Raw genomic sequence first — 24,519 nt, 5'->3', positions numbered from 1 at the left:
CACCACAAGACACACAGCAAGAGGCGGGGGGGGGGAGAGGGGGCGGTAACGTAGCAGAAGCCGCAGCCACGGCCGCCGCCGCAGTCGCCGCCGACGCCTCGCCGCGAACATGTGGCCGTCGTCGCTGTTCGTCTCGGCGCTGCTGCTGGCCACGCGCGCCGCAGGTAACCGACACGGCAGCGCGTGTGTGCGCGCCGACACGTGTCCTCAACGTGTGCGCTCCTCTATCGTCTGACGGGCACGTCCGTCCAGCGCCCACGGCTTGACTCCGCCTCGTGGAGGCGGGCGGTGTGTCTAGCTTGTTTCGTCAGTGTCGCAAAGATTTCGTCGAAATGTTTTTAAAAAAGCGTAGCTATTTGTGAAAGAATACCAGCAGCTCACCTCAGTAACCATCCTGCATCTCTACAAGTGTACGCAGAATGGTATTCGTTTTTGTTGTTGTTGTCGTCACAGTTTAATGACCCGACGATAGAGAAGTTGGGCTTCGAGTAAGGATAGGGAGGGGGACGGGCGGGGGCGGTGGTGCGAAAACACCTGTCCACTACATGAAGTATATTCGCAGTTGTCAACATGGACAACATTCAGCTGTGTAAAGGAATGATGACAGTGAAAATTTGTGTCCGGCCGGGACTCGAACCCGGATTTCCTTGCTATTAGGCTATCCAGCGCATCCAGACACAAACTTCCAAGTGTAGTCCACCATGTGTCTACAACCTGTATTTGTACCTCCATTCATCCCCGTTCACGGGAGACATTTTAATTGAAAGTCGCTTGCCAGGTGTCTGTTGCATCGTATTTCTGAACGAAATCACTGCAATACTGCCTTTATCCGTCGACACCGCGCAAGCGACTTTCAAGTACAATGTCTCGCTTATACGGAAATATACATCATGGATGTACGAGTACAGGCTGTAGACACGTGGCTGACGACATACGGAAGTTTCGGTCTGACCGCCTACCAGTAAGGCGACCGCTCCCGATAAGCGGGAAATCCACGTTCGAGTCCCAGTCCGGCACAAATTTTCATTGTCGTCATTCCATTATACAACTGAAAGTTGTCCATATTCGCATTTGTGAATACATTTCATGTATTTCGTAACGGATGTAGTTGCTTCAGTGTATGCCTTCGGACGTGTATGGATGTCCGAAGGAACGCTCGTACTTCTGAACACAACAGGCACTGCAAACTCGTATCGTACATCTGTCGAAGTCTTCTCTCGCCACCATCCTGGGACTCGGCCAAAGTGATATCAGAGAACATGGAGACACCTAAACCGGAAATCATCGGAGGGGGGTTAGGCCTAGTTGCGTGACTAGCGTTAACAACACAGCCACCTCTCTCTTACACAGAAGTGTGCTTCAGTGTTCCTTCAGGTTAAGGCTTCCCCACGCCCCCAACGTGCTTGTCGGGCGTGTTTATCTTTATTACCTTTTCATTGTCCATTCAAACTTCCTGTCGGATTAAAACCGTGTACCGACCTTGGACCCGAATTAGGAACCTTGCCTTCCGCGGGCAATGCCCTTACCGACGGAGCTCCCTTGGCAGCCAATGTTCCGGGTTTGAGTCCCAGCCCGAGGTACACTTTTTATCTGCCGTGAAGCTTCAAAACAGCGAACAGTCCGCCGCAGAGAGATTTATTCTGAAAACTACCCGCTGTCAGCTCCAGCGTTTGGAGCTCGCTTCTAACGAATTACACTCAAAGGTATTTCGAGAAAAGAGGGTACGAAATCGCAGTACTGAACTGAATCCACCTTCACTGACAAAATGTTTATTACTTTACCATGCATTTCAAACTCTGTGCTTCCACCTTCATGTGATGTTTGAAAGTCTAACATCAGTGTATTTACATAAAAGTGTCGCTATAAGTATTCGGGGTGAGTCTAATTTAAATTTTACACAAGAGACTTTAACAGTACATTTTACATTGCTTTATGAAGGTAGAAGAAAATGCAGTAATTTGAGAACGTTTGTGTAGCAGATATAGTTGTGATGAAGTACTAATGTAAGAACATTAAATGGCATCTGAAGAGGAACCCAAAGGGTTTTGAAATGCACCCAGCAGTATTACACATTTTGTGACAGAAGGCCGGTTTCATTGCGATTGGTGTGACATCATAAACATTGCAGCCACGGAGAACATTAAATAAGATACTCGAGTAAGTGTGTGCTATGAATTATGGTGTTGTTTATTTAGAGAACTAACACAGTAAAAGCACATTTAAACTCGCACTCGAGGCGTAAACACTCCTCCAACCCGTGACTCCTGTTTATTAAAGGAGCAACACTAGGCCTGCTTCTACGACAGGTAAACCCTTTTCTAAATACAGTGACGTCCAAATCAAATAGCATTAGCACAGTTGCCTGTCTGATGCAAACCACAATGCAGCCGAATCACACGTGTTCAGTCTGCTGCGTCAAACTTCAGAGAACCCCCGTCGAAGGCTCGACTCCTCCCTCGGGCATGAGTTCGTGTGTTGTCCTTACCGTAACTTAGTTTAAGTTAGATTAAGTAGTGTGTAAACCTAGGGACCGAGGACCTTAGCAGTTTGGTCCCATTGTAACTTACTGCATATTTACAAACTTCAGATATATTAGGGCACACAGTTCCTCACTGAATTACTCGACCACCTCCACAATTGCCTTAACGACACTAGATCAAACGACGTGGACCGACGCCGGTATCAAGCAGATGACAGCCGTAAATGAAGTACCAGATACGTCATTCACTTACAGAAAGGGTCAGTCCTACAATTGGTTAACGTCCTGCAATCCGTTAACGAAATGTCCTGGAATTCACACGTGACAATTTACGAAACCGTAAGTATAATCTGCGCAAGAGTATTTTTTCGATATTTCAGTCTTCAAGGCGCCCTGTACTCTGTACAAGGCATGTGCACATGGAGGTAAACACCTCTTTTGACCGTAGTCGGTTCTCTCAGCGCATGCAATTTCACGAAACAACCGCCAGAGGACTGCCGCACGTTTAATGACACTCAGGTACTGGACAGAAACGAAATTGGGGGATAATATTAACAAGCGATACTGCCTCAACACAATGGGCGTGTACTAAGACTTGACAGATGTCACAGTTTCTAACAAAAATGCGTGTTTCAAGAAAATACCAGTTCTTCTTCGTAAATCGAATGAAGTAATTTCATTAATCGACATATCTGATTAAATCTAGACCGAAAAAATGTGTGAAGACTGAATAAGCATCGTCATTTACTTGCACGACAACACTTTCGCCATGGACTGCGCTACGTATTATTTTTCCACAACTTGAGTTTCGACCTTTAATCCCTTTTCAAGTGCTTAAGATGCTGAAAACATAGCTCTTGTCAACATCAGTAAAATAAAAAATAAAAAAATGTGAGCTTAAATGGCTCTTGTCAGCAAAGCTCGTGAAAGAGGACTCGTGACTCATACACATGTCAGTGCCGAACACCGTAATGATCGAAAACGTATCGACAGTATATTAGCGAATGCTGGCATTAGCCACGAAATCTCAAATTCCTTTTGCTTATTTTATTAATGTCGACAACTGCTGTGCTTTCAGCATCTTAACCACTTGAATTTTTTTAAGTCGAAATTCCGATTGTGGACATTATTATAAATACTGCACTCCATGGCGAAAATGTCGTTCGAAAATTCAACGAGACTGCGAACCCAACACAAATACAGTTTGTCAGCTTATCTTTCGACCGCTGCAGTTCTGCTACTGGCATAATGCCAGTAATTACGACGATCGCATTACGATACGATTGTGACAGAAGACCCAAAAGTAGTAGAAGATGTACTGCTTTCTTTCCGGAAAAAGAATAGCTGTACAGAATCGATTGCGTGATTAACGAAGACATGTCACATTAGCTGAAACTGTTATGGATACAACGCAGCTTCTAATTTCGAAAGTGTTATTTTCGAACTATATTGTTACCCCCGTATTACCCCAAGAAAGGTGGCTCGCTAATTAATGTGTGTCTTCGACGAACTAACAATAATGCCAAACGGAAATTTCTTAACCGTAAATTTGGCAAATGGACAGAGAGAACTACTTCAAACATTCCTTACCAGAACTAGGCAGCATGAAGGACAGCCAGGTTCTCCCTCTGCCACAATGGAGAATCACATCAAGTTTTAAGTGCTGACTGTACATACGATATGTAGTGTACTTGCTTTTTTCGTCGTGATACAACGCTATCACATGGCATAGAGCTAGTGGCACACACTGTATTTTCGGAGAACGCGAGTTGAAATGACGTCGGTGTACCGACGCCTGTATTCTTTGTGCCAAGAGAGTTGCTCTCGAGTGAGCAGCCATTCAGCGCGAGGCACAAGCTGCGGGCGAGGTCGCGGCGGTCAGCCGGTATGCTCCGCTGTCCGGCGCGGTGGAGCCACTTGCTGCCTGTGGCTGCGCCGGCAGATGAAAGCGGCCTCGTTTCAGAAGCGGCCGCGGGCGAAATCTGCGAACAGTGTGGTCCTTCGACGCGTCCTGCGTCGCTCTCGTCCGTGTCAACTCAGCAAACAGTCTGGATCAACACGGCGGCGGGGACGCGGGCCAACGCGAACGTTTCTTATCTGTGATGCCCAACCCGATCAGCGTGACACAGTTCGGAGGTTCGTCAGTTCCGTCTCAAATGGCGTAACATACAAGCTACAAATAAAGCCGTTTTTGTCAGTGTTAAATATGCAGCTTATCAGTCTCAACAAAAGCAAAACGAGGATAATGGAATGTAGTCGAATTAAGTCGGGTGATGCTGAGGGTATTAGATTAGGAAATGAGACACTTCAAGTAGTAAAGGAGTTTTGCTATTTGGGGAGCAAAATAACTGATGATGGTCGAAGTAGAGAGGATATAAAATCTAGACTGGCAATGGCAAGGAAAGCTTTTCTGAAGAAGAGAAATTTGTTAACATCGAGTATAGATTTAAGCGTCAGGAAGTCGTTTCTGAAAGTATTTGTATGGAGTGTAGCCATGTATGGAAGTGAAACGTGGACGATAAATAGTTTGGACAAGATGAGAATAGAAGCTTTCGAAATGTGGTGCTACAGAAGAATGCTGAAGATTAGATGGGTAGATCACGTAACTAATGAGGAGGTATTGAATAGAATTGGAGAGACATTTGTGGCACAACTTGACTAGAAGAAGCGATCGGTTGGTAGGACATATTCTGAGGCATCAAGGGATCACCAATTTAGTACTGGAGGGCAGCGTGGAGGGTAAACATCGTAGATGGAGACCAAGAGATGAATACACTAAACAGATTCAGAAGGATGTAGGTTGCCGTAGGTACTGAGAGATGAAGAAGCTTGCACAGGATAGAGTAGCACGGAGAGCTGCATCAAACCAGTCTCTGGACTGAAGACCACAACAACAACAACTGTCTTGAAGCACCAAAGTAAATAGTACCGAGCACTAATTGCTTTCCTTTCGGGTCCGCTTGTAATGTCTTTTCTGAATGCAGCTATTGGTCATCAAGCTTTCTCGAATTGCACTCATCCTGCAATGAAAAGTACGAAATCTTAGTGCATTAATTTTGCTTCGCTCCTTTTGCATTACGCGGTACGTGGGAATAGCAACACAGTTTTGCTTGAGAGCTGTGGCTTACCCTGCCATGTATAAGTTGAGTTTTAACTCAAAGAAATGTAATGAATGGGATCAATGGGAATTTATCACAGGAATATGCAATGAAACGAAATAATATCAGTGATAATGTGTTCAGCAACGCTGAACCTGCAGCGTAATCTTAACGTGTCGTGGCATATTCATAACATAGCAGGTTCAGCGTCACATAACGTTTTTCACTGGTATCATTTGATCACACTGCAAATTCACACATTTTTCCGCATTTATTCCACTGATTTCACGTCTCTGAGTTTAATTCCATTGTGTATACCGGTCTTGATCACTTACACAATCTTATCGAAAGCTTCCGCACACCCAATAGTGCAAATTAAGACGGGGTGTGTCCACCCATCGTCTTTATGACTACTTTAACTCTGCATCCACTCTCCTGTGGCGTCGCTGTTTGCACCACCTCAAGCGATGTTTACGATTCACTACAGAAATATATGGCTTATGACGACCTGCCCGACCACTGTACCCCGTTCTTTTTAACTCGCTACGCACAGTCGCTGTGTTACCTGGACTGCTGGTAGCTCTTTGGAACTCACGAGTGATTGCTTCCTCTGATTTCAAATGGCTCTGAGCACTATGGGACGCAACTGCTGAGGTCATTAGACCCCTAGAACTTAGAACTAGTTAAACCTAACTAACCTAAGGACATCACAAACATCCATGCCCGAGGCAGGATTCGAACCTGCGACCGTAGCGGTCTTGCGGTTCCAGACTGCAGCGCCTTTAACCGCACGGCCACTTCGGCCGGCTCCTCTGATTTCATACAATTTTTTTTTTTACAAGCACCGTCTCCTGCCCCCCTGACCTTGGTTTAGGTGTGGTTGTTTCTTTCCGTTTCCACTTCACGGTCACATCACCAACTGTCGACTAGGGCAGCTTCAGAAGGCTTGACATTTCCCCGACGGATCTGTTATTCGGGTGATGTCCAATGATTAGTCCACGCTGGTAGTCACTTATGTCTGCCGACCGACCAATCTGCTGTTACTGCTTCTCTACTAACACAAACTCTCCGTCTCCTTTTATACTGGTGAGTCTGCCGTCTCTTCACATCTACGGGTCAATTCCGCATTACAAAGAGATGTTCAAGTACTTCTGATCAGATAGTATACCTGTATCAGGAGGTAACAGTCTAAGCGTCACGAGCAAATCACCCATTCCGCGACTGATCAATAAGATTATGTTTTGCCAGTATGAGGCAGGCCTTAATATACCGTAGGCTTTTTTTTTTCCAGTCGATTGCCTGGCTTGATGTCGGTCGTCACGATTTCTTCTCTTGCGTCATGCTATTCAACTTATAGTAGAACTCCCAGCCGAAGCTCTCAGTTATTTGCTGGACATACTGCAGCCTGTCTTCGACAATTTCTGCGCTCTCTAATTCCTCCCGTACTATGGACATTACTCCCTGATGTCTTGAGAAGTGTTAACGTTCTGTTGCTACTTCTTGATTTTTAGTGTGTTCCACATATTCCTTTCCTCGTCAGTTCTGTAGAAAATCTCGTTTTTTTTAAAAAAAATTTATCGGTCCACTTACTGCTCAGGATTCTTCTGTAGCACCACACCTCAAACGCTTTGATTTATTTCCTTTCCGGATTTGTGACAGTACACGTATGACTACCACAGAACGCTGTGCTCACAAATTTCTTTTCTCAAGTTAAGGTCTACCTTTGACATTAGTAGACTTTTGGCTAAGAATACTCTCCGCCTGTGTTAGTCTTCTTATGTCGTCCTTGCTTCATCCGTCACGTGTTGTTTTGCTTCCAAAGTAACAGAATTCCATAACTTTGTCCACTACAAGATCCCCAATTCTAATGCTAACGTTTCCACCTATATTACAGGGCCAGTCAAATGAAAACGAGACTGAGGGCAAAAAGTAAGTACACTGTTTTTTATTTCAAGCGTAATGACCATAACTGTTAATACATTTATGCCAATATGAGACAAGAGGGTCAGTACATTCATGGAGATAAATGTTTGCGGTTGCCTACGGAATCATGATTGTACCGAGGGTTGCACCTCTTCGTCCCAAGCAAACCGATGGCCACAAATGTCTTTCTTCAGGGCCCCAAAAATATAGAAATCGCTTTGGGAGGGATCAAGAGTGTATGGGGGTCGTGTAAGGGTTTCGCAGCGAAACTTCTGCAGCTGGGCCCGCCCACATCTTGCCAAGGTTGTTTCTACTTCGGCACAGAAATTTCGCCGCGAAGCCCTCCATATAGTTCCGATGTCCTCCCCCCCCCCCCCCCCCCCCAATGCAAAAATGGTTCAAATGGCTCTCAGCACTATGGGACTTAACTTCTGAAGTCATCAGTCGCCTAGAACTTAGAACTACTTAAACCTAACTAAACTAAGGACAGCACACACATCCACGCCCGAGGCAGGATTCGAACCTGCGACCGTAGCGGTCGCGCGGTTCCTGACTGTAGCGCCTAGAACCGCTCGGCCACTCCCCCCCCCCCCCCCCCATTGCAAATCCCATATTTTTAGAGCCCTGAAGAAAGACATTCGTGGCCGTCGATTTGCATCTGGCGCAGAGTTGCACTCCTGGGTACAGTCATGGTTCCGTAGGCAACCGCAAACTTTTTTTCTCCATGAAGGCACTAAACAGTCTTGTCTTACAGCGAGATAAATATATAAAAAGTTGTGGAGATAACTTTTGAAATACTAAACTGTTTACTTACTCTTCTTTCATTCTGTCTAGTTTTCACTTCACTGCCGCTTCATATTTCTGCTTTTGCCAACACGTTCGTTTTTATTCAGTTAACTTTCAATTTATTCCCGGTACACTGTTCAGTTCAAGAGGAATCGGGGAATCCTACCGTCGATTTTTTTGACCCAGAATTTTAACCCGACTTCTGAACCTTATTGAACAGCCAATAGCGGATCGAAAAAATGGTTCAAATGGCTCTGAGCACTATGGGACTTTACATACAGTGGCGGTCAAAATAATAGAGCCACCTGGCAAAGGTTTGGAATAAAGTGCACATTTATTACTAGACATGTTTGAACTATGATGGAAACCATTACAACCGAGTCACATTGTACTATAGTCAGTTATATAGATAACACAACACAAAATAATCAGTAATAATCAATAATATTCAAAAGAATACCAGACCACAGGGTCAAAAAAATAGAGCCAATTGAAACAAATATATTGTACTTGATCTCAGTCTTATGAAACGTACAGGAACAGTCTTTTTTGCATAGGACTGCATTAGTACTTCGTGGGGTAACCCTTATTTTTGAGGATTGCCCTGCACCTCTTACCCATAGAGTCTACTAAACGCCTGCATTCGTCACTACTGATCGCATACCAGGCTCTCTGGATTTCTTCCCACAGTTTTTCTGAAGATGTAGCTTTTGAGCGGTCAATTCTCTTGTCTAAGATCTCCCATAAGTTCTCAATGGGTGATGCGTCAGGGGACTGAGGTGGCCACTCTAATACTTCGATATTGTGCTCTTGAACAAACTGCCTTATGATCCTTGCAGTATGCTTTGGATCGTTATCGTGCTGAAATTTCCATTTCAGCGGCATTTCCTCTTCAGCATAAGGCAGCATCACATTTGCCAAGATGTCTTTGTACATTTCTGCGTTCATTATGCCGTTGATACGGTGTATTGGACCAATGCCGTACCACGAAAAACATCCCCATACCATAACACTTCCGCCACCGTATTTCACAGTTTTTAAAGTGTACTTGGGATTAAATTCCTGGTTTGGTGGGCGGCGCACATAGACTTTTCCGTCTGAGGCAAACCTATTAAACTTGGATTCATCGGACCAAAGGATGTTCCTCCACCAAGTATTAGGTTTTTGTTCATTTCTCCGGGCAAAGGCTAACCTTTTCCGAACATTAGCTTGTGAAACATGTGGCTTCTTTCTTGCAATGCGCCCATTCAATTTTGCAGATCTCAGTCGTCTTTGAATCGTTGAGGTTGATGGTTGAACATCATGGTCGTCGCTAAACAAAATGGCTTTCAGTCGTGGTGTTGACAAAAATGGGTCTTTCTTCACTTCCCTAGTGATGAGTCTGTCTACGCGAGGAGTAGTTACACGAGGTCGCCCCCTGTTCTCCACCTGCGGCTTTGTTTGTTTTGACCGTCTCATGGCGTTCTGGACTCGTTTTCGCGAAACGTGCAAGACATTGGCTATTTTATTCATGGACATCCCACTTTTGAACATCCGGAACATTACTATACGCTCATCTTCACTGGTATGCTTTGCTCTGCCCATCTAGACGAATGTAAACAAAACCACACGTCAATTTACATACAAAACAACTGCATAAAAATCAATTTAAAGGCACATGTGTAAAGCGGCTCTATTATTTTGACCCATAAGATTCTTACCTTTATGCCTCTTCTCACACGTCTAGCTCAAACGCTTCCTTTCGGACGACTAAAGATAGCAGCAACGTCTTCCCTGATGTTGTCTACAAGGGACTGACAACACGGCACTCGTGGCGATTTCGCGAACTAATAGATATCCTAGTTCTTAATCTCGTCAATAGAGGTGGCTCTATTATTTCGACCGCCACTGTATAAGGTCATCAGTCCCCTAGAACTTAGAACTACTTAAATCTAACTAACCTAAGGACATCACACAACACCCAGTCATCACGAGGCAGAGAAAATCCCTGACCCCGCCGGGAATCGAACCCGGGAACCCGGGCGTGGGAAGCGAGAACGCTACCGCACGACCACGAGCTGCGGACAATAGCGGAACGGTTGTTCTGCTCGTACAGCAGCTTTCAGCGCGGTGCTCGTGGGGGAGGAGGAAAACAAGGGAGGCGCCGGCGGCGTGGGCCGCGCCGGGCGACGCCCCCTGCAGGTGGCGCGCTGTGGCCGCCTCTTCCGCGTCTCCTCCCTCTCTCCTCTCCTCTCCTCTCCACTCCATTCGTCTGTCGCGCACGCAGGCACGCGGCCCGACTCGCCGACAAGCGCGACCACACAAGCCACGGCGCCCGTGTCGCGCCTCCCTAACAAAGGCCCGGCCCGTAGCAAACACTTCCCGTCGCGAGATAGTAAACACCACTACCCCTCACACACTGTGCGTAACCGGCACCCAGCACTCTGTCAGTTCCTCATAAGTTAATCGCCTTAAGCGGCCCCAGGGCAGTCGCTATTATTCCTCAGAATGTCCGAATCTGCAATAATATTCCACGTGCGTGGGTTAGGTTAAGAGGCCATGCAAAAACCAGTGAAGCCCCACTTTCGATTTTTTTAAAGAATCTAACTCCCACGTATAAAAACTCATCTCCCAAACTATGTCACGTACAACGACATAATTTCGCAGGTCTCTTCAGTGCTCTATTTGGACACTGCCCGCAAAACGTGCTGCGAATATAGTAGTAAAGAACTAATACATTAAAACGTCATGCCTGTTGCGACAGTTTTACTGCATGCACAGCCAAAATTTAGTACGCGATAAACTTTCTTACTTTCATCATTTTATGAGGATGTCACCGTGGAAAAGTTTCTTAAGGGTTTGAAACTGTGTCTCAAGTTTCTTGGAAGCCACTAAGTGCTCTCCTTCACGAACATTGCATGAACATAGTCTGGGTAGTTTGCGCGCCGCGAGTCAGCTTCCTCAAGGCAGACACAAAGTTTCTAACCGTAATGCTTGTCTTCCTGCGTCAAACTCTTAACGAGTAGATTACGGTAGCATTTTAAATTTTTAAATTCGCTCAGTAATCGTGTGAAATTGAAAATCAAATTTTTGTTGCCCCTCGAAGCCCTTCAGCAGCCTGGAACAGGGACTGTGCACCTGTTTAGCCGTTTAGTAGTATGGATAATGAGCAGACCAAATACTTCTGAAATAATTCGCGCTAACTGTGGATTATTTTGCCGTCTGAGGGCAGCTTTGCCAGTCGTTCACGTGCTTTGCTCAAGTACGGGCTCGGGCCTTCTTTGCGTGTCGCTGTCATGTTTATCATGTTCATCTACTAAAATGAATTCAAAACAAGGAAGAGGATCGTTCACATTAAAGTTCATCGAAATGTACTAATCGCTGCCGCGTTACAGGAGGTTAGTGCAGATGAAATGGAAAGTTAAGAATGATTTTTCTGGGTTGTCACTCGCATTATGATTTCGAGTTTTATTGGCACGCTTTGTAATTCAAATAAATGTTAAGTTTTTATATATCCCTCTCCCGTGTGTGTGTACATATAAAAATACTCTGACTGAAATTTTACTTGTAAACTTCAAAGCTTTCAAAGAACTGCCCGTACCAAGGTATCGTAGCGTAATACCTACGTGCTGACTTTCTGCAGTTACATCACTCGTTGCATTGTTTCGTTTTTTATTCGAAGGATAACCACTTACAGTAATAAATCAATGTCCCACTACCGTCGAGGCACAAAAGTTCTAATAATTATTTATTTAGTTCGATTTCAACACTGATCACAAATTTTCGTGCGTGAAATTTTTTATGCTCCTCGCAACAGTCGCAACCACTGTCTTATTTCTGCTTGAAACAAAGTACGAGCACAGTATTAACAACAACAGTAGCGTCTTGATCGTCCGACAGTTCGAACCAGATTAAATACTGATCAATATTGTTGCACCTTTTTATTCAGCACTCTAAGGAGAACTTCACTAACATCCGAAGAAAAGTAACCCCATGGACTGCTCTTCCAACAAATACGCCCGGAGAAGCTAAGGAATCACTCCAATAACCCTGCATAATAATGTTCACCGGACCCACTTTACGTACTGTACATTTGTTCTACAATATTTAGAAAATTCTTCTACTCGCCTTCGTCAGCTGCGCGAACTCGTAAGAGCTCGTTATCTTCTTAACTTCATCTACACTTACATCTATACTTTGCGAAATCCGGTGAATTGCGGGACAAAGCGTACTTTTTTTTATTGAATTCGTACCATACGCTAACAAACAGAAATAAAGTTATCTAGGGTAACAATAGTCCGCTTGTTAACATACGGCGGCCAAGGCCGGATAATAGGCAGATAAGACTAGAAGAAATCAGAAACTCCAGAAAAGATATTTTTTGTGGTACATGGTAGGTTAGACACTCTTGCATGAAAACGAATTATTGACATACGGAAGAAACTACAATTTTTTAATATAGATAAAAAATAAAAAAGTAAACTAAAATGAGAATACCCGTCCGGATAGCCGTGCGAGTCAAAGCACCGATTCCAGGGCGGGGCGGGGGGAGGGGGGGGGGGGGTTACGCCGATCCCGGACAAAATCCCACGGCGGATTAACGAAGATGGTCGGTTTGCTGAGCAGTCTGGATGTGGTTTTTAGGCCGTTTCCTACACTCGAGTAGGTGAATACTGGGCTGGTACCGAAATCCCGCCTCAGTTACGTGATTCACAAACAATTAGAAAACTTTTGCTCATATTCACATGAGTAACTCTACACGCTGACAGATGGGGTACACACATTCTGTATGGGGGTGGGGGTTAGCGGGATGGCGACAAGAAGGGCATCTGGCCACCCCTCAAACTACCATGCAGCATCCGTTCATAACAGTTCCGGTCCGGGACAGAGACAAGAAAAAGGACGACGACGATAGTGACAGAACTGCTGAAGTATAAGGCAACAGATCGACGTAATGTACGAAAATCGCTCACCATGTGGAAGGACAGATTGATGATGATGATGATGATTATTATTATTATTATTATATATTAAAGTTTCTTTCCGTTCCATTCAGTGATGGAACTTAGGAAAACGACTGTTTGGAAGCCTCTGTGCAAGCTGTTATTGCTATGGCGGGTATATTTGTAGCTTCTGCCCTGAAGGGTGGTTATTAACGTTTTCTAAGCAGGTTCTCGCGATAAGTTGTGTCTTTTTTCGGGTGACTACCAGTTCAGCTTGTCCACATTTCCTTCGCCAGTCAAACATGCGTGTGTCCATTCGCTCCGCCCTTCTTTGCGCTCGACGACCGCTGTTAATGTAACCTCATATGGGTTCTATAATGGCTAGCTTATTTTGCTACCTGGTGCTGCACTTTGTCTTTCGATGGCTATGCGTCACGCTCACCGTATACACAATGGGACCCATGTACAGTATGTTCGTTTGGATAGTTTATTGCTCGTTTAATGCGCAATACACATTACAATTCGTTATGATGTGGAACATGTCAATAGCTTACAACAAAAGCAGTGTCAATAATTACAATTTTCACCTGCTAGCACATTTATTGACGTCCAGGTTCAAGAGCCAGTGCCTGCCCCAATCTACGGTCCTCTGCAGGTATTTCTCCGTCTTCTGGAAACCTTCCTACATGCAACAGAATCTACCGCGATAAGCCTCACGGAGTTCCCGACGTTAAGAGATATTTTTGTAAAACATGAAATGTATTCGCAGTTGCCAATACGAACAACCATCAATTGTATAAAGGAATGACGACAGTGAAAAATTTGTGCCGGACCGGTAGTCGAACCCGAATTTACGCTTAGGCTACCCGTGTACGTTTCGCGGCCAGAGCCAAACTTCCATAGATCTTCGTTCCTGCGTCACAACCTGCACTCGTACACACATTACGTCACTGAAAGTAGGTGCCCGATATCGGCTGATAAATACCATATTTCAGTGCAAATACAATATTTCTGTGTCTGTGTCAATGTCCGACGGAACATTGCACCGTTTTTCTTAACAACAAAGGCAGACCATATCGTGGTGAAATGCTGTTTGAATGAGGATTCGGAATATGAGACTACTTGAACATGGCCCCGCCTCCTTTTTCCTGGCGTTTATGCCTATCTTCAAGTAGTTGGCCGAGCGGTCTAGGGCGCTGCAGTCATGGGCTGTGTGGCTGGTCCCGGCGGAGGTTGGAGTCCTCTCTCGGGCATGGATGTGTGTTTTTGTCCTTAGGATAATTTAGGTTAAGTAGTGTGTACGCTTAGGGACAGATGACCTTAGCAGATAAGTCCCATAGGATTTCACACACATCTGATATTTTTTCAAGTAGTTGGCATGTTAATTTTTGGATTTAGCTACGTTAGTGGTAGAGGGTGGCAAAAAGCCCCACCTGACGCCACTCTGCCCCCCTTCCTCACCGCAGTGCCGGAATTTGTGTACCCCAACTGACTGCGTCTAGTGCTGTTCCACGAGAAAGTGTGCGAACGTTTCCTAAGTGTTCCCGTATCGTGTAATTGAGGACGTGGGTACGTCTCAACACAGTGTTCACCTAATCGGCTGTGGGAAACCGCATAAAACCCATATCCAGGCTGGCCGACATACCGAGCTTCGTCGGTACTCCACCGCGTGGGATCAATTCGGGGCCGGCGCGCCTCCCTGAATCCCGGAAGCGGCGTGCTAAGGTGCGCGGCTATCTGGACGAGTGGAAACTGTTCTCGCCTCCAAATCAGAAACCAAATGCGTGGCTCACGAACTGATTGTGACTGTGATTCCCTGCTTCCCCCTCGCCATGGACAGTAAACGGTGGTCCTAAAAACTCTACGGAGCCTTTAGAGCTGATTCGGGAGGGCAGTTTTAATATGGCTGTTCTCACCCAGTTTTAGCACTGCATGTTTTCTCACTACGACTTTTTTTCTCTCTGTCGTCGGAAACGCTGTCTATATTACGAGGGTAGTTTGACACGAATGATGAATTTCCATGGAACATATTTTTTGCGCTTTCATGGTTGCTAAGCCCGATTATTCCGAGGACTGTACACGAAATTTCGACAATGTGCAGCGAACAGTTCATTGCTGACTGCCGTCTGAATTGGTCAGTTTGTAGACTCCGATTGAAAATGAAGAAAACAGTTTCGTGATGGTATTAAACATTTTAATATGAAGAGTTAAAATGCTGCAACAATCGAAACACGGTTGGATGAAGTTGACGCGAAATCTGCAACATGATTTAAGACAATTTACTTATGGATTAATGAATTTAAATGTGGCCAGACAAGCACCGAAGATAAAGCGCGCTGTAGACGTCCAACTGAGGTCCACACTAGGGAACCATTAACAAAATTCGTGATATTGTAATGCAAGACCGCCGAATACAAATTCGAGAAGAGCTGAGATTGTAGTCATCTCACACGACCGAGTGTGTAGTATCCTGCACAGGGAATTGGCTATGAAGAAGCCGTGTGCGAGATGCGTGCCGCGATTGCCCACAAGCCACCAAAAGCACATCCGACACAACATTTCAACACAGTGTCTGGAGATGTTTAACCGCAATCCGCGATAATTTTTGGGCCGATATGTGACTGCTGATGAAACCTGGATCCATCATTACACACCGGAGTCAAAACGACAGTCAAAACAATGGACAGAAGCTGCTGAAAAGTGCACCGAAGACGGGAAAGATTAATTTGTCAACTGGTAAGATGATGGTTGCTGTTTTTTGGGATTCCCAAGGAATAATCCTCATAGATGACTTGTTAAAAGGCAGAACCGTAACTGGACCCTATTATGCTAGTTGCTGGATCGTTTGAAACTTAGGCTGGCTGAAACACACCAAGGTTGGCACACAAAAAAAGTTCTCTTTCACCAGTATAATGAACCATTCCACACATCAGCGATAACAATGGCGAAAGTGCATGAACTGGGATTTGAATTGGTTCCCCATCCGCCCTATTCACCAGATTTGGCCCAAGTGACTTCTTCCATTTGCCTAACTTGAAACTTTGGCTTGCTGGGAAGAAATTTCCATCAAATGAGTAAGTCATGCAGTCAACGAGTACTGTCCAGAGTTTGGCGGAACCTATTTTTCTGGTGGGATGAAAAAGCTGTAGGACCGCTGAACTAAGTATATATCCCTCAAAGGGGACTATGTCGAAAAAGTACAGTAAGCTGTTTACGAAAAAAAAATATTTTTTCTTGCTTTCATCAAACCACCCTCGTAACGTCCCCTTGAGTTTCTTTGTTGCACCCCTAGCCCGCGCACCAGACGTGGAAACGGCTACATTGAGACACGTGCGCTGTCAGCTGGGTGTGCCCGCGGCCTGCTGGTTTTGTACACGGGACAGGGGTGGTTGGCGGTGCGTGTCCTGTGACTCACGCGGCGTGACGCCCCAGCTCCACGCTGCGCTATTAATTAACTCGTAGGCCGCGACGGCACAGCGTCTCACTTAACGCCGAATAAACCACTCATTACCCGCGGAAATTACGCGACAATATGCGAGACTAATGGCCTTTTCACGCGGAAGGGAGGATGGTAATCATTTTTCGTTGCATAATTTGCTAAAGATAGGTTAGAATACGTCTGGTGACAGTTTCAGCTGCGGAGATGTCACGCCACGCTGGCTCAACGGTCTATTACTTAAAAGCGGTGCGCGAACTGCAGGAAAGGGCCCATGTGGCGATAATATGCACAAAAAGTCATACAGCCACGTGGCCGGAAATGTGTTCCCAGGGAAGTACACCCACTTCAGGGAGCAGATCCGAGGTGCAGAACACTGTAGAACATGACCCCGGTATGAGCACCGTGCACGAGCCAGTCAGCATGGGGTAAAACAGACGACCGCGCGGAACATTCTCCACAACTGCCCACTATCTGCATCGCTAACAACACGTTGAGGCCATTTCACCTACGGAACTGCCTCCGCGGCGACAGTTTCACCCCTGGAACCATACAGTTTCATTTAGTTAAACCACCTATGCCTGGGTTTCATGCAATGTTGAGATGCTTCTCCAACACAGTACGAGAGCCTTGTGGCCAGCGCATCTGCTTAGTGAGCAGGAGACCTGGGATCAAATCCTGGCCTTGATACAAATTTTTATTCGTCACGACAGTCTGCATACACACATCACAGATGTTTGGGACTTGAAAACTTCTCTGGAGCGATATAGTTTCATCTGACAGTTTTGTCGTTGATTTGACACTGGGATTTCTGTCATCCAGCATATTCACGGATGAAACTACCTTTATGAGCGATATTATCAATTTCCACGACACCCACCCGTTGGCTACAGAGAATCCCCACGATCTGATGGCAGCGAACCATCAGCTCTGCTACAAATGTGTGGGCGGGGATTATCGGCAACGGCATCGTGGGTCCAGTCATCCTTCCACCACGCCTTACAGGGGAGGAATACCAGCCCTTCTTGCGGATGACCCTGCTCCCGTTGGTGGAAGAAGTGCCTTTGGTGGTACAGATGATGATGTGGCTACTAAATGATGGTGATTTAGCTCACTGTCCTCTTAAGTGTTGAGCTAAAACACAAGTACAGACAGAACATGTCCACTTGTTCTCGTGCGTGCTTTCAGTCACTGAAACCGATACTGTCAGAGGTCTTTTATCTCCAAGTGCGTTTGGAGCGCATTTATGATCAAATGTCCACACGACACCCTATCTCGTCAGGGATCGTTTGCTGCAGCATGTCTTCCCTTCCCTGTTCCATTCGCACATACAGCGAAGGAAAAATTATTGCCTCCGTTCCTCCGCAGGAGCCCCAAATCCCATTTATTCCGTCCTCACGATAGATAAATGACGGAAGGCCGTAGAATAGCTCTGCATTATGTCGGTAAGCTGTTTCCCTAAATCTCCTCAATAGCATTTTGTGAAAAATTATTTTCCTTTCCTTCCACGGATGTCCACATAGCTTCATGAAATATTTTCGTAACACTTTCATGCTGTAAATTAAATTCATTTGTATGGCTATATTGTCCGCAGTTGCTTTACAATTTCTGATCGGTGTTTTTATTCCGCTGTTGCAACTACAAGAAAATGTGTGTTCTTCTCACCATATGCGCTTCGCTTTATTGAAGTAAAGCATAATCAGTGGTCTGTAATTCGATATGTTTTCTAGATCCAAGAACAGTTCGTTAACAAATTGTTGGTTTTTATTCACGGTAATTTCTGCTCGATTTTTCTCCTGCTAGCACGTTTCTTCGTTAGACACTGATAATTGTGGTCTAATTTTACGCTGCTATGCAGAACTATGGATTTTTGACGTTTAGCACAGCACACTTCCGTACATCACTGTTGACTGTTTATTTGTGAACTTCTAAGCGTGTATCGTGTTTTACAGTGTTGCCAACGTTGCCACTAGTTTTTCTTTGGTAACACTACAAAACACGATACAAACTTAGAAGTACACAAATAAACAGTCAACAGAGGTGTATGAAATTGCGGCGCGTTAAACTTTCTGCATCGCAGCGTACAATTAGACCACAATTATCTGAGTCTAAAGAAGAAAGGAACCAACAATTTGCTAAAAAATTGTCTTTCGACGTAGAAATCAAATTGTAAACATCTTTAATTACAGACCACTGATGATGCTTTACTTCAATACAGCGAATCGCATGAAGAGAGAAATACACACATTTTCTTGTAATTGTGACGACGGAGCAAAAATACCCTCACACTTTCATGCCGGTCCAAGCGATCTTTGACAGCCGGCCGCGGTGGTCTCGCTGTTCTAGGCGCACAGACAGGAACCGTGCGACTGCTACGGTCGCAGGTTCGAATCCTGCCTCGGGCATGGATGTGTGTGATGTCCTTAGGTTAGTTAGGTTTAAGTAGTTCTAAGTTCTAGGGGACTAATGACCACAGCAGTTGAGTCCCATAGTGCTCAGAGCCATTTGATCTTTGACAAATCTGTGCAAGCCTCTGAATTACTTCGACGTTCTCTTTTAATATGACGTAATGGAGATCCCAAACACTAGTTGCACAAATGAACAAGTCTTGCAAACTTTCTGAATGCAGTCTTTAAAGTTGCGCCATACTTTTCCATTGAACCGGGCTACGCAATCCCTTTCACTACAAACGACCTTAAGTGCACGTTATATTTCACATCTTTCACAACGTAACGCCTAGGTATTTAACAGCTGTGACTGAGTCGAGAAGCATATCATTAACAGCCTATTCGAACATTACAGTAATGTTTCTACTGGTCATTTGCATTACCTTACATTCGTCCACATTTTAAGCAAGCTGCTATTCATCTCACTAGCGGTAATCCTGTCCAAGTCATCCTGCATCCTGCTGCGCACACTCAACAACGACACTTTCCCGTATACAACAGCGTCAGTAGCAAACGGTGTCAGATTCTTACTGACCCTATGCGACAGATCGTTTATGTGCCTGGAGAACGGAAGCGATCGTATCACACTTCCCTCACAGCGCTAGCAAAGTGATAGCGGAAATGTACGACGGCTTGCTGTCAACGCCATTCGATTTACGGCGACAAGAAGGATAAAAGAGCAATAGTGCCGACGAAGTGTGTTAGGAAATACGATTGGAGGAAAAAAAAAAAGACGCCGAAGCCGAGCAAGGCGCGTGCGTCAACTGGATGCCATCCTCACAAGTCAGAGGGAGATGCGTCCTTGAGGAATTATCCGCAACGAACTTCTGGTATGAAAGCGTAACTTCAGGGAGTTCCCTGTGACAAACGCTGCTCCCATTCTCACTTAGTCCTCATTCTCCGTGTATCCTCTTTTCCTTGCTCAGTATATTTTATTGCTACCAGTTATTAACACACATCAAGGCATCAAAAACGGTTCAAATGGCTCTGAGCACTATGGGACATAACATTTGAGGTCATTAGTCCCCTAGAACTTAGAACTACTTAAACCTAACTAGCCTAAGGACATCACACACACCCATGCCCGAGGCAGGATTCGAACCTGCGACCGTAGCAGTCGCGCGGTTCCAGACTGAAGCGCCTAGAACCGCTCGGCCACACCGGCCGGCCATCAAGACATCCTTTGCGATTGCTTCCGTCACTTCCTACTTTTTTTTAAAGTAAGAAGTAATTCCATTTTAAGTGTTTGTCTAAAACTACTGTTTGTCCGTCTAACGAAAAATTTCCGACTATACAATTACGAAAGATCCGACTGTTAAATATTGCCGACCAGTGCGTCACTCCGTCGTCTGTTCAACGGCTGACTCTTTTCTCTTTTTGTACGAAATGGGTTGAGACTGTTCTTGCTAATCTAATTTGTACATTGGTCTCTTCGTGTACTGCTTGTAAAAGTCTATAAGGTGCACATTTAGAAAAAGTAATCCCTACGTTAAACTGCAATTTTTGACTCGAATTCCATCCACAGATGAATAATGCAGTGATGAATTACATTAAATGTATCACCGCATGTGCTAGTAATTCTTTAACATACACACTGCAACACTTGTATTGAAAATAAGCGGCTTCTTGAGGAACAACGCAACACTTATACCAGGTGATCTAAATGAGAACGCACAACTTCCGCAACACCTTCCCTCTTGAATAACCAGCGGTCTAGGTAGTGCCGTGCTTCACGCAGTGGACTGGGTCAATCCGGCTTCAAGTACACGTCTAATCATCTACACTAATAAGAAGTGATCAAAAGGTTTTCGTATGAGGGCTTTGCAGTAGCGTAGATGCAACGCAGCACGACTCTGATGCGGTTATACACGCATCGACATGCAGACAAGGTACTGGTGTGGCATTCACATCTTTCCGACGTGCGTCCGGTAAATGCGGAAACGTGAACTGTGCCGACAAACAGGACCAAAGTGCTGTTATTCTTTTCTTGGCTGGCGAAAGAAAAACACTGATAGACATCCACCCGAGAATGATGATGTGTAGGGGGCAGCATGTCTGTCGAAAGTCGCCGTTGTGGAATGTTGCGCCAAGTTCCGTCCTCGTCGCGGTTCAACACAAGGCGTCGGTCGTTATGGAAGGCCAGCCTCATCCTCTACGGACAAGTGGAAGGCACTCGAGCACCCGCCCTGTAGTCCTGATCTCACGCCTTCGGTCCCTTCAAAAAGACTTGAAAGGTCGCGATTCCTGTCGGATGTGCAGGAGGGAGTTACGGACTTCTTCACGCAGCAGGACACGGTGCATTACGAAACGGGTAGCTTTAATATGGTGCGTCGGTAAGATGATTGCCTCAATGCTGACGGCGATTTTGCCTGATTGGCATAGCAACTCTGGGCTGTACGGCCTTCGAACGAAACTTTTTGATCGCCCCCTTATATATTCTCCGTGGATTTCCAAATTATCGCGAAAAGGAATCGTGTGATTTTTTTCCCCCATCTTCGCCTTAACCGCACTCGGTCTCCGCTTTAAATGAACTCGTCGTGTAACGTTCTTCTCGTCCGTACATCAGAGCCTTCGTGCGAAATCACACCGTGGTGGCGGCGGCCCGTATTCACGCATTCCTGGTGATATGCAACGCGCGAGACAAATTACGCTCCGCAGGTTTAATCGGAAACGTGTATTCGCGGACCTGGATTAACTTCCTGCTCTGCTACACTACCAACCATTCTAGATACGGATCGCCAGACTCCTTTTGATCCGTGAGACATTGTTAAACTTGCCACAACTCCGAAATAAAAAATTTAAAACCCTGCAGCTATTGAACTATTTTCAGGAAAGTTTCCGACATCCGACCACTGGACTCGAACACCAAAAAAAAAAAAAAAAAAAAAAAAAAAAAAAAAAAAAAAAAACAACGAGCTTTTGAAATAACGCGGCAACTGGCAGTGGGAGCGCACTGCGACTTCAGAGCCCACGTAGCGGCAGATTCGTTGCTGCTCGTCAGATTAGTGTCAAAGAGACAATGAAAGAGCCTGATGAGAGCGCGAGCGCGCGTTTGTCTGTGTGTGTGTGTGTGTGTGTGTGTGTGTGTGTAGAATTCTGCTACAAACCTGGCAAAAATTGGTTAGCAAAGCATTCGGGGAGGACTGTGTAGGTCGCACGCAGTCCTATGACTGGCTTTAAGCGTTTACAACAGGGCAGAATGTCGCTCGGTGATGACTCGACGCCTGGACAACCTGCCAAATCCACAGATGATGACCACGTCGAGAGGGTTTGTGCCGTGATTCGCAGAAATCGTCGTTTAACTGTTGGAGTAGTTGCTGACGTCATCTAGAACGCGTGACGGATGCTGCACGCAGAAAGATGCCTGAATTGTGGAAAAACCAGACTTGTTGCATCATGACAATGCGCCGGCTCACGTGTCACTCCTTGTCCGCAGCTATCCAGCAAAAATCACATTCCTGTTGTGCCACATCCACCGTCTAGCCCCTGCAGACTTTTACCTGTTTCCCAGACTTAAAACCACGTTGAAAGGACGTCGTTTCCAAACCATTCAGATTCGGGACAATAGGATGTATGAATCAGAAAGAGAACATTCTACGGAGAAGATTCTCAGAGCAAAAGAACATTCTCTGAGACACTTCTCAATTTCGTATGAATAAAAAATTCGATGCATATTCTCTGACGAGGAAGTTCCTTCTGACTACCTTACCTCCTCCTTGAAAATGTTCGTGTGTGTGTGTGTGTGTGTGTGTGTGTGTGTGTGTCATCTGCCGCATCCGGCACAGAACGCACTCGTCATGCTGTATTTCATTCAACACGCTCGAACAGGCGAACTATTCACTGTATAAATATTGAACTGGTACCAATATTTTCTGGAAGAATCGCATTACGTTTCGATTTTACTTCTATGTGCGCAAACAAATTATTAAAATTATTAAGACGATTTCGGACAGTTTACAAAAATACATTTTCTTGCGATGTTATTGAATTTTCAACATGTGGAATACTTTTTTATTATGCGAACTAAATCTTAAGATTACATGACAATTTCATTTACTCCAAACCGAAACTCTGTTAGTTTTCTAACACGTAATAATTTTGGTTAAATGCAACGCACAACGGTCTGCTCGCGTGTCAAGAACGTAAGCGGTCTCATGTGCGGTTCGTTACGAGAAACAGATCCTTAGGTTTCTAATAAACCAATTATTAATTTTTCTGATCCGCCTACTTAACTCTAACATAACAAAATACAAGGTTTATACTGTGAGAAGTAGTGATGACGAACATCTGGATATGTCAGAGACACAACTGTTTGGTGTATACCAAAGTTTTTTCGTACATCAGCCTGAAAACTTGGGTCTGATAAATAGCAACAAAAATGTTTTAATTTCATTTTCACACCATTTGAAAGGTCGGCCTATCTTCTTTCAAGATTTCCTGGAAGTACATTCGCCAGACAGATAATGTTTCTATTGTTAAACTCATGTCAACTTCTACAGTTTTTCTCTTCAGTATTTCTTCGGGCTACGTTTTTTTTTTTCTTTTTGCCTTACTGGCAACATAAATTCTGCAATTACTACAAAAAAAATCAGTAAAACTTAACCTCAAAAGAACTTACTCAGCTCGAAGTATGCTAAAGAGCCTATTTCAAAAAACGGAGAATGTTCTCTGCTTGTGAGAAGCATCTGTAGTTTTATTCATACGAAATCGGAGAATGTTCTTTGTTCTGAGCAATTTTCCCGCCCCCTCCCCCCTTTACTCACGTTGAGAACATTCTCGGATGAAGTATATTCTCAGACTCCCTTCATTGATGCGAACCTGAGACTGTTCTCCGAAATTTCGAGTATAAAGTATATTCTACGTTTTATATACACGACCCAATGGCACATGAGACCTGCGCGGCATCCCAGAAGGCTTTTCCGAAAGTGGAAGAAACGATTGGAGCGGTGTATTGCCTATAGAGGCGCCTATTTTGAGAGGGACACTACTTAAAGTGTTGTATAATAAGCAATGAATGTGACTACGAAGGCTTTCCCGGCGTAATAATTGAAAATATTCTTCTCGGGTATGCAGCCGGATCATGACGTCTTCAAGACACAATATTTCTGCGGTCCAACTGGCCGCCATCATCAGGTGAGAGCGCTGGTGCACAATCTCGCCGGAACAGTTCCGGCGAGATTGAGCACCAGCGCTCTCACCTGATGATGGCGGCCAGTTGGACCGCAGAAATATTGTGTCTTGAAGACGTCATGATCCGGCTGCATACCCGAGAAGAATATTTTCAAGCAATGAATGTTTTACAGGAAAACTTCCGTTTCTTTCTGAGCACTGCTCGTACGTTCACTGTTAACAGTCCAATACGCCGCCTTTTACTAAGTACTACCCACTTCCACCGCTAATCACTAGGTCAACAAAACAGGAGCACAGT

At 45.0% G+C, this 24,519-nt stretch overlaps 2 protein-coding genes across 2 annotated transcripts in view; one reads left to right on the top strand and one right to left on the bottom strand.

The window, feature by feature from the left end:
- Positions 1-24,519, bottom strand: part of LOC126203114 (HIV Tat-specific factor 1 homolog) — a 595,450-nt gene that overhangs the window by 454,609 nt on the left and 116,322 nt on the right. The window lies entirely within an intron of this gene.
- Positions 89-24,519, top strand: part of LOC126203115 (lithostathine-1-like) — a 92,748-nt gene continuing 68,317 nt past the window's right edge. Inside the window, exon 1 of the mRNA XM_049937358.1 lies at positions 89-164. Within this exon, the coding sequence (XP_049793315.1) occupies positions 110-164 (55 nt within the window). The 5' untranslated portion in view covers positions 89-109. The remainder of the gene's footprint in view (positions 165-24,519) is intronic.

Source organism: Schistocerca nitens, chromosome 9, assembly GCF_023898315.1.
Source record: "Schistocerca nitens isolate TAMUIC-IGC-003100 chromosome 9, iqSchNite1.1, whole genome shotgun sequence".
Taxonomy (NCBI): Eukaryota; Metazoa; Arthropoda; class Insecta; order Orthoptera; family Acrididae; genus Schistocerca; species Schistocerca nitens.
This window is presented reverse-complemented; position numbering and strand designations above follow the sequence as displayed.